The 11,003-nt window shown below is 47.5% G+C and overlaps 1 protein-coding gene across 1 annotated transcript; it reads right to left on the bottom strand.

The window, feature by feature from the left end:
- Nucleotides 1-656: 656 nt before the first annotated feature.
- On the bottom strand, nt 657-8,764 carry MTHFR (methylenetetrahydrofolate reductase). Its single transcript, XM_010165532.2, has 11 exons — nt 8,452-8,764; nt 7,077-7,315; nt 6,654-6,764; nt 6,284-6,477; nt 5,556-5,806; nt 4,704-4,838; nt 4,224-4,404; nt 3,664-3,846; nt 2,132-2,233; nt 1,762-1,881; nt 657-1,222 (listed from the first exon to the last, which is right to left on the bottom strand). Exons 1-11 carry the CDS (start codon nt 8,691-8,693, stop codon nt 1,025-1,027), a joined length of 1,956 nt encoding a protein of 651 aa, XP_010163834.1. The 5' UTR covers nt 8,694-8,764; the 3' UTR covers nt 657-1,024.
- Between the last annotated feature and the right edge of the window lie 2,239 nt (nt 8,765-11,003).

Genomic DNA, 11,003 nt, shown 5'->3' on the forward strand with positions numbered 1-11,003 from the left:
CCCCAGCCCCTTATTTCAATGTTGTGGGGCCTAAGGCTGTTAAGTGTCATTAGGTCAGGAAAGACAGACTATCTGTCCCTACTGGCACTGGAAAAGGACCACAACTCTTGTGACTTTCCAGAACAGAGCCAAAGGTTGTAGCTGGTTGCTTTTGGTGAATTTTAGGATTTAAGCTTTCTTTGTTCTACCACAGAGCTATGTCCATACTCTACTTAGGGCATGTGTTGAAAGTGAAGGCAGAAGTGCTCCATAAACAATTAGTTTTCTTAAAACCTTCTCTGTGCTAGGTTGATTAGTTTGCAAACATGAGTCTTTGCTACTTCCAAGAGTATGGCCTAGTACAAGAGAAACCTGTATTTGTCTATTTTATTGTACTTAATCTAAGAAACAGTGTGACTCCTATTCAATCTCATCCAAACGTGAAATTCACATACCGCTATTAAAAAGAAAACAGGAAATAGAATAAAAAGAGAAAAGTTAGGAAGAAAATTTGAACCTTCTTCTGGAGTGAGTGCAAAAGAGCCTGATATGATCAGTTATGAAGAAATACATCTTAGGAGTGCAATGTAAAGGCAACTTGAGCTTCTTTTCAGGGTTGGTAACTGCTGAAATAGTCTCCTTGCATAGGCACTGCTGACAGGAGTGTTTCTGCCTCCAAAGCAGCATTTCTGGCATGAAAAATTTACTGGAATGCCACTGAGATTTCTCTCATTGACGCTGAAGAGTTCTGTTACTGTAATCAACACAGCCATGGGTAGCACCTCTTCATCCTGCAGAGCTGGCCTCCACGCTCAGTCTGGAGCCTCAGCTCAGAGATTCAGGTAGTTCTGGCTATTGTTCAGTGAGAAGGGGTCAGGGAGCCTTGTGTGTTGGGGATAAAAGAGCACGTAGTGTGGGTAGATCAGAGAGCTAGCCTGGTCACTGGGTTTAGGAGTGTGTGGTCCACCATCAGCACAGGACCTGCTTTTTCTCTCCCTGCAGTCAGTGGACGGAAGGAGGAAGTAAAGGATTAGAAGAGGAATTTTCACTGCTGAGTTGGAGAGTTCAACAGCTCAAAAGTATCATCTACAACCTGCCAGAGGCAGTTTTCAAGTGGGAAGTCATTGTCTACCAGGTTGACCAAGTAGTAGTTGTCATGGATGTACTGGATGATCATGCGAGAGGGTGATTCCTCTTCATAGAGCTTGGCCCACTGCTCGATCCACAGTGCAAAAGCCTCATCCTGACAAGGGGAAAAAAAAAATGTTGGTAGTGGTGTAATGCACATGTTAAAGAGCTGCATTTTCATATTACCTCCTTTAGAACAACCAGTGTCACACATGCTTGGCCAGCTTGTGGCTCACTTCCTCTCAGTAAAAATTGCAAAAGTTGAGCAAAGAGCCTCGTGGTTTCCAGTCAGTGGGAAGTGCCCTGAACACAACTGTGCCCAGCTGAAAGGAGACACGTTTGCAGTGAAATGGCTCAATACTGCCCCTGTGCGAGTAAGAGGGGAGGGAGAGCTACTGCCCAGAGTTACCACAGCCAGTACCATGACAGTGGTAGCTCCCAAGCCTCCTGTTACTGGGCACTTGGTGCCTGTGAAGAGCTCTTGCTGAAGCAGAGTTCCCCCTACACTACAGAAGCAAGAGAAACAATATCTGGATCTCTGCAAGCTAATATTGCAACAGTACTCAATTGTGAGAAGTGTCACAGACTAAAACAAACTGGACACTGAGCTTCCAGGGCATCACAGCAATGTATCCAGCAGGAGAGAGGACTCACCTTCCAGGAGAGGAAGCTTACAGGATCCACTACAGTGGGCTGGATGATCTCTCTGCCTGGGAAGATGCCCCAGGTGACAGCATTGGGTTGCAGATCTGGAGCATTGGTGATATTCTGGCCCTACCAAAGGAAGGAAAACCTTTCTGAAGCAACTGCTGGAGGAAGGATTGAGTGAGTTGGAACAAGTGCATTTACCCTCTCCTTGTTAAGTTCAGACAGTTGCTGCACATCACAGCTGACTTGTTTCACTTTCCCTTCCCCTTCATCAGCCCCACTTTGTCACACTTTGTTAATGGTGATATCTGAATCTTTGATATTTGCCTCTCTCCCAAGGTGCTGAAAGGAAAGTGTCCTGTAAACAACAGCCTACCTTGACATTGACAATGTGGTAGTTCACTCGCAACTCGTACTTCTTGAGCACTTTCAGCAGTGCCGTGACGATCTCACTGGAGGTGAAGAACTCTAGGTACGCCTTAAGGGGTGGAGAAGGGGAAAGAGAATAAGAGCCTTTACTCAGGGCAGGGCTGAGACACATACAAGCTACCAAGAGAACAGCTGTACAGTCTGTGCTGCTTGGAAACCAGGCAGCTTAAGACTTGTAGATTTATTCCTGGAAACACATACTGTAGAGGAGGCTTGAGCAAAGGGCAGAGCAAATTAGTAAGAGAGCTGGGGGTGGGGAAAAAAATAGGGAGAGTAGAGAGACATTAACAGCCCAGGAGCAGCCAGCTCAGGAAAGCTACAACCCTCCTGCTTTGCACCCATGTAAGCAGACAGGCTGGAATAAGCTCCAGACAGCGTAGCCACATCTGCTGTGCCTGGGAAGCAGTCTGTGCCAGGGTGCTTGGAATAGGCCTGAGCTTGACCTCTTCTACATGGTAGGTACCCTTTGAACAGCAGTGTCCTGCCAAGGCAGCCCAGTCTGGCGGAAGCAGAAGTTAGTGGTCTTGGCTGGACTCTCCCAAGCACCCTACCATTCCCTGTCCTCATCTTTTGTTCAGGATTCTCCCTGTGTGCTTACATGACCTAATTCTGTACTTCATGTACCACTGCTCTGTGCTTGGCTGCTCCCAACAACTGCTTCCCCTCCCCCTATTTCCTGGCTATTGTGTGAGATGATGGATTTCCCCTCACCTCGGGGGAATTTTTTCCTTTGAAAACATAACTGCATTTGCCATCTGCTGGTCTCATGCTTTAGCGGTTTGGATCCCTTTTGAACAAGGCTGCTTTGTTTCCTAGTTGCTTGGCATTTACCTTGATGGGAGATTCCTATCACAGCCATTAGTGGCAAGGCTTTAGGGCCTGAAAATGCATGACAGCTGGAGGCAAGCATGGGAGATAAGACTGCTTGCAGGCCAGAGAAGGAACCTGGCAGCTGTCTGAACAACACAGCAGTACTGCTGTGGGATGGGGACAATTGGTGGAGAACTCCACCTTAGAGAAGGACAGATAGGGGAAGTTTTAACTGCCCAGTTATTACCATGAGAAGCTGGATGGCTGAGATACTACCTCACTGATTCCCATTTTATGAAAAACCTGGGTGCTTCCTGCATCGCTGAATGGGATCAGATGCAGTGGGCAGATATGTTTGTATCTAAAACTTCATAGCCCTCCTCTAGAAAGAAGGTACCAATAATTACTTGCTGAGAGTAAAGACAAGAAACTCTGTAGATGTTCAGTAGATGTTTTGAGGTGGGGGGAAAAATAGCTGTGAAGTGAGTCATAGAGATCACATAATACATCTCTTAAGACACAGAGGAACTTTGCCTCATCTCAGCAAGGCAGCATTAAGATAAGGAGCAGGCAGAAGGATTGTCTGAGTGAAAGCCAAGGACCTCCATACCTAACAGAGACCAAACTGGGTCATAACTCTTTGCTGCCTAGCCCAGAGTCATGCAGTACCTTTTGGAAGACATAACCCCCGCTGGGCCCCCAGCCTACAATGGGGTCTGTGGATGGTTTGCCATTGATGTTTGGCTGGGAGTTGATGGTCAGGATTCCTCGTCTGTTAACCTTCTCCAGCTGCTCCTTCAGAAGGTTGGTTTCAGTAGCAAGAGGGTCATCATTCCAAGGCATACAAGTAACCTACCATGAGGAGAAAAGATGGCTCAATAGATGTAACAACATTTCATTACCATTTGGATGTTGAAGGAACTCAGAAGTGCCTTAATGGTCACAACCACACCTACACCTTCCAAGGTTTGGTTCAAGGGGAAGGATATCCTCAACTCAAGAATGACTGCTGAAGTCTATTGCTGCTGGTCCTGTGATACAGTAGCAACTTTCCTTTTACGTTGAGCCCTAACTCTGACTGTTGGATTCCCTTCATCCACTATCTCAGCAAGTCCTTTTGGATTGGGAAGTGCCAATTCTAAAGAAGAACAGTGTGCTACCAGGAGCAAGAGGAAATACATGCTATTGCCTGTGCCACACTGACTGTCCCTTCCTGGGCCATCACTCACCTTGTGCCCATTCTTGTTGGGTTCCCCGGTGATGTAACACGTGAACACCTCAAAGACGCTTTCCTCACCAGTCAGCTCTTCTCCCCACATCTTCAGGAGCTCCTCCCGGGGAGACTTGCTCTTCAGGTAGAAGAGGTAATAGTCCTTCAATTCCCCAAAGGCCGGAGAGGAGGAATTACCCCTGTAAGAGGAGCAGACACAGGATTAACAGCCCACTGAGAAGATGAGCTGATTTGGCGATGCAGTAAGGCAGCCACCCAGGAAGAGAAATATCCAACAAAATCCACCTAGAGATCAAAAGCCTCAACACTCTCCTCACCTCATTCAAATCTAAGCAACTGGGGACCACTTTGTTAAGAAGCCACCTGTTCTGTCAAGCCCAAAGCGTACCCAGGACACCCACTAATAACAGAGATCAACAGTGGAGCAGGCTTTCATACCACACCTCTACCTCACTGCCATTGCAGGCTGACAGCTTACCATCGGCCATTGGGGAAATCATCCCATTCTTGAGTTCGATAGATGTAACTCTTTGGCCTAGAGGCCCAGAAGATTGGCCGAACATCTTCAACTCTTCTCTTGGGGTGAGCGCTGACTGCCCAGGGCAGAGGCCGCCTGCATGGGAGGAGCAGATGTTAACACAGTTCCCCTGCTGACTTTCCGCTAGAGGCTGGAAGCCCTTCCTGTGGAGAACTTTGCTTCTGGGGAAAGCAAGTAACAGGCTGAGAAGAGTTCTATTTGTCAAGAAGTAGGACAGAAAACTCTTCTTCCCTTATGGAAAAATTTTTCCCACTCGGTTCCCTCACAGGATGTTCAGTAGGTGTCTATTACATGGTTAAGTACAGGACCGACACCTGAAATTGGATGAGGTAAGGGAAAAGCACTGTCTGATGCTATTTTTAACAAGAAGACAATACAGCTATCCATTTTCCTTTGCTTTCTCTTGTCTATGCTGAAGCCTGTGGACTTGGCAGATTCTCTTTATCATCTGCAGAGAATCCTAGAAATCCACAGCGGGAGCTTACATAGCACTTAGTCTGCAAGAGCAGTTGTGACAGACCTCAAAAAATATGTTTCTTCCAAGTGACAGCTCTAAGAGTTTAACTTTTTAAAGTTCCAGAACAGGCTACTTTAAAGCCACTTTAAACCAAATTCCTCCTTCAGCTGTAGGAAGGGTGAACTTCTAAATGCAGAGAGGTGCTGCTAAAAAAAAACCCCAAAAAAACAACAAAAGCAGCAGAGGAGAGGGGCCAACCCATCCATTGCTTGAGCCCTCAGTAGATGGGATGGATGTGAAAGAGGAACTAATAGAAGCCAGCATCTGCTGCTCACCTGGGGTCCTCCTTCCATACACCCAGGCGCTTAAGGACTTCAGTAGTAGCCACTTCCCGATTGAGGGTGTAAAAATGGAGCCCGTGCACCATGCCACTGTCCAACAGCTCCCGGCACATGGACACGGCCAGCTCCACCCCATAGTTGCGGATAGCTGCGTCATTGTCCTTGATGGGTTCAATCACATCTTTGATTTCTTGAGGCACTTCCAGCTTGGAGAGCTTCACCAGCTGGCGCAGGGAGTGGTAACCCTGGGTAAGGATACAGGGGATTTTCATTTTTCCAAGGCTCTTTTCTGACATCCCAGTAACACCAGGTACTTGATCTCAATTTTGTGACAGGAGATTTAGAATTGGGGCTCCTGGATTCTACTCCTAGACCCCATCTCTAGGAGGGTAATGGTCATGTCACTTTAGGTGATTTCTTCCCATTTCTTTGCCTAAGCCCAGCATGCTGACAGTGATGACTAACACCTTAGGACTGGTAGACCACTCTCCTTTATATCCCTTTGTGCCATATGAGCACAGAAAACCTCTGAACCTTGTTATTACATGCATAGGAGTGTAATTTGGCAAATCATCTACAGATTTATCACATGTTTAGCACTCTCACTTTCCTCCCAGAAATTTTGTGGAGGATATTTACAGACCTCTCTCAGGCACTGACCCACAAACACCCAACATCCTGGGTCCTTATTCCCTCCTCAAACCAGAATTATTAGATTTCACCTGTATGGGAAAGATGCCAGGAATAATGGGGCAGGTGATGCCAATGGCTTGACAGTCCTTCATGAACTTGAGAAAGGTTTCTGATTGGAAGAAAAGCTGTGTAATGATGAAGTCTGCCCCAGCAAAGACTTTCTCCTTCAGGTGCCTCAGGTCTGCCTCATAACTCTCTGCTTCAGGATGACCCTTGGGGTAGCCTTTTAGGGGAAAGAGGAAAAAAAAAACAAAAGTGAAACCCTGGTAGTCAGGACAACACAACAGAAATTAGAAAGTAGCTGATCGGATTGTGCTGTCACTTACAGCCCAGGTCCAGAGAGAGACTGATTTCCCTATCTCAGACCCTACCCCACACTCTGCAATGATAGATGTTTACCTGCCACACAGATGTCGAAGTAATCATCAAATTCATTGCGAATGTGCTTAACCAGGTCAACAGCATAGTTGAAGCCATCTGCTTCTTCCTCCCATTCCTCACCGGCAGGATCTGAAAAGAGAACAATCCACAGCTTTCTCCAACTGTCTGCTGGACACAGATCTGCTAGTGCTGTAAAAAACTCGTGCTATCAAAAGGAAGATAAGATAAAACCTCCAAGTTTTATCCAGTTGTACCCATGGCCTGTTTTTGTCTACCCTTGAACTAGAGGGACTGCTAACAACGGGATCAGTTGAAATCCACTCTCAATTAATTCCCACAGCAAAAGGAGCCTCTAAATCTTATTTTTCCATTTTTACCCTGAAATTGAACACAAAAGCAATACAACCACAGCCCTACGTATCAGAGGACAAAAGGATTCACCTCCACGCAATGCCATGATGTTCTTCAACCCAAGCCGCTTGGCCTTCTGCAGATGCCCTGTGATGTCATCCTTGGTCTGATTGCAGCATGTCATGTGCAGGATGGTTTCCAGGCCACAGTAGTTGACTGCAGTGTTGGCAATAATCATGGAAGAGGTTTCCTTGTCAGATCCCGGGTCCCCTGCAGGGTGCCACGTCACATCAATGAAGAGTGGACCACCTGCTCCCATACGGTCAAACCTGTGGATTTTAGAGCTGTGTTAGCCTATCAGGTAGCCAGCTCCCCTCTCTATGCCTGGGATATCTTGCTCACTGTGGGAATGCCAGAAACAGGCAGAGAGAGCTTGGATGACAGCAGCAGGAGAGACCAAGAAAAGTGTTGAACTAGGAGTTTAGCAAGTGGCCAGTGTAAATAAGGAAAGTCATCCTTTAAGGCTGTATGAGGAGGAGTTTAAAATCTCTTTGATGAGGCAACTTAAGTGTTCTCTGTAGACTGAACTTCCTCCCAGCATGCTCTATTAGACTGTTACGTCTTCTGATAGACAGCAAGTCCCGTTCCTTTCGAGATGGGAGACTATGCTGCAAGCCCCTGTTCCCAGCTTTAACTGTAGAGGCCACAAGTATGAAAAGATGGACCAGATCTCTGTTGTGTTCTCAAGTGTTTCTAACAGAAGAGACAACGACTTCCCCAATTTATCTCTCTCCTGCTCTGGGTTGGAACAGGCCCTTCTATTTAAAGTAAACTTGGCACTGGCATACAGCAGTTACAAAAAGAGTTATTAAACTCCCTCTTCTCCTCCAAGTGAGTACACGGTGGCTCCTGGGGCTCCCCACTGGGCTCTAGGATAACCTTGAGCTCTGCTGAGAACTCTAACCTTTTATTTAGCATGTAGATGGGGACACCTATTTCAGAGGCTAAAACTGTAGTCCTCAGTAATACAAAGGCACAAACAATAGCAGCTGGATGATTCTGAGAGCAAGTGGGAGTATCTGTTCCAGAGACTTGGGCACACTGCCCATCAAGTAACATTTTCTGCTTTTAATAGGCACTTTTCTGTGCTATTGTTCCCCAGCATTCTGCTGCAGCCCCACAGCATGACAGTGGGGTTGGCTCCATCTTCACAGAACATGGGAGAGGGGAAACAGTCTGTCTCCCTTAGTAACCCCACCATGACACTTAACTCTTCAGGGCCTCCAAGGGAAGACAAGTTACCTGGTGTCCATTACCCTCCTCAGCAGGGAAGCACAGCCCCATTACCTGCTTCGTCACCTGGAAGGGGAGACAGAGCATGGGGCAGAACCTGCCTCATTAACTGTTTCCCAGCCCTCCACCAAAGACACTTCATCTGTCCCCTCTCTCACCCTGCAGCCCTCACCTGGAGATGAGATTGACAGCAGCATTGGCTGTGCGTGGAGGGAAGAACTCCAAGGAGAACCACTTGTCTCCAGAGTCCTGCCGTCGGCGCATCTTCTCCCGCAGTCGCTCATGACGGTCAGCATCGAGGACTGGGGTGGAGCAGCGTGAACTGTCCTTGGAGCTCTCGCTCCCACTACTGCTGCCGCCATCAGACTTGGAGCTGGAACTGGCACTGCAGGTATGCTGGGTCTCATTGACCATGGTGAGCTCTCTGGAGGAGGGGAACAGAAGGAGCACAGTGGGTGCAAGGCAGGACAGATCTCAGCAAGGAGAAGTTATGGCTGGGGGGGGCAGCAGATGATGAAAATGAAGCCTGTGCCAAGACCCAATGTTAATCATCAACAAGCAGTCCCTTTTGCCAGCCCTTGCTATAAACTGTAGTGGAGAATCTGGTGAAAACACAATAAAAAGCATGTGATTAGATAGTGCTGAGAGAAATAACACAGCAGATGGCTTCATGCCACTTTGATGCAGCCCTTCTATGCCTGCTGGGTCAAATTTGTCTGTCAGAAGAGTCAGGTCAACATTACTTTTGGCCTGACTACAACTTAGCAATACCCACAATACCCACACTGTCAGGTGAGGGCCTCTTTGATCTTGTGGCCTTAGGCTGGACATGCCAGCATTTGTTGTTTGGTTTGGTTTTTTTTTTCCTTCAGCAGCTGCTTTTTGGACTGTATCCATCTTCAGAGTTTCCCTTCTGTTTATTCCCAAAAGGCAGTGCTTCTTTACAGTGTAGGCAGGAGAGTGCTAATGGGGCCATTACACTAGAATGCACAAACTATTCTTCTGTCAGAAAAGCAAAGAATCCTCTCTGATCAGGCCATCCCCACAAATACCATCCTTTGTTTTGTCTTTGCTAGCATCAGACAGTTGCATTTTTAACCCTTAGCCTTCTTCCACAAGATGTACCACCTCCACAGACAACTGTCCCCTGTGCCAATACCACTGCACACACTCAGCTCTTTCCTTTACCAGATACACTTTCCTCATCCATTGAGGCTTCTTGGAAACAAGGCCAGCAGAGACCATCCCCTTCTCCCTGCCTTGTAACATGTTCAGCTGTGCGTGTTTGACCTCACAGAAAGGAAAAGAGCACTGCAAGTCAGTAGTACAAGAGGCTCTAGGATGCCCAACTCCACCCCTATGCCTTTAAAATTAGGTAGTGATTATAGATAATTAGAGAAGAGCTGCCATAAAATTTGGATCTGCGTTATTTGCTTATGTACTGCCAAAACTAAAAATTGTCACTGGGAAGCAGCAAGCTTTCCAAGCATTACGTAATACTGGAGCCTGTTCTGGAGGAAATGGTTGCGTGAGCTAGCGCACACGCTGTCCTTATCATAAGCTCTGTGGGTTTAGGTCATCCAAGAAAACTTTGAACTTCTACTATTTACACCGAGTTGCCAATCGAGCAAAACCCTTTGGGAGAAAGTCTAATTTTACCACCTAGGGAACTCTGCAGCTGGCCAGAGATATGAGAAAGGAGTGCGGGCCTGCTGCTGCCAAGAGGAACTGGGAGTCTTAAACCTCTTGTATACCAACATAGTGGGCCATGGTAAAAGGCAGCAGCACAGACCTATTGACAAGTGAAGCCAAAGCAACTGGGTGCACAGTAACAGCCCTGACCAAACTCTCTCAAAGGACTTTGCCCAACATCCACGTGGCATTAATCTGGGACGATTATCCCAAAGCATATGTTGGTGATCAAGCTAGTGGCGCAAAAATCACACGCGGTCAACTCCCAACAAGCACGCTACAGCATCGCAGGCAAATCAAAAAGGACCTCTGTTTTCCCACTTGAGATTTAATGCCCATCACAAGGAAGGGGTTCACGTAGGAATGTCTCTATAGGATGAGACTTGCTGTTGAGGAAAGGTCGTTAAATTACTGGCAATCTAGAACCACAAAGACAGGAGAAAGGCCCCGCTTAAATTTTGTCTACAAGCAGCATTTGGAACAGTTTCCTTACCATGGGATGCATCACATCTGCTGGCAGAAGCTTGCAGTTATTGCAAAGAGAAAAATGATTTTCTAAACAATGAAAACAGTTGCAAAATAAGACAATCTTAAACACCCCTTGGGTCAGCACTCCTGCTGCCCTGTCTCTATGAGGCTGCAGAGCTCAGCGCAAAGATCTGTGGCCCAGCAGGTTGATGCCCAGCAGTGTAGATGTGCCTGTTGTGTTTATATGATGCTGATAGTGCCTGTTTGCTTCCCTGTAGGGTATTTTTACCGCTTCCAGGCCTGAGCTGACACCCACACACGCGGTGTGGAGATCTGCATCCTCCCAAGCTTAGTTTTGCCACCCAAACTGAACTCATCTGTGCAGATGTGGCTCCGCATGGGGCACACACGCCTGCAAGGGACGTGTCCTGGGCCATGGCATGGGGCTGACAGCCCTGGGGGCAGGCAGGGGCCCGCGGCTGGAGCTACAGCCTGGGCAATGGGGCACTGAGGGGGCAGCGCGGGGCTACCGGGGGAGAAGGGCAGCCGGGGGGTCCCCGCAGG

Source organism: Antrostomus carolinensis, unplaced genomic scaffold (genome assembly GCF_000700745.2).
Source record: "Antrostomus carolinensis isolate BGI_N321 unplaced genomic scaffold, ASM70074v2 scaffold29033, whole genome shotgun sequence".
Taxonomy (NCBI): Eukaryota; Metazoa; Chordata; class Aves; order Caprimulgiformes; family Caprimulgidae; genus Antrostomus; species Antrostomus carolinensis.

Excerpts from the sequence above, each read along its gene's own strand:
- MTHFR (XM_010165532.2), bottom strand. The coding sequence starts at position 8,693 with ATGGTCAATGAGACCCAGCATACCTGCAGTGCCAGTTCCAGCTCCAAG. Across the intron at positions 6,765-7,076 it reads CATCATGGCATTGCGTGGAG|ATCCTGCCGGTGAGGAATGG; the intron begins GTGAATCCTTTT and ends TTCTCTTTTCAG. Across the intron at positions 4,405-4,703 it reads GATTTCCCCAATGGCCGATG|GGGTAATTCCTCCTCTCCGG; the intron begins GTAAGCTGTCAG and ends CTCCTCTTACAG.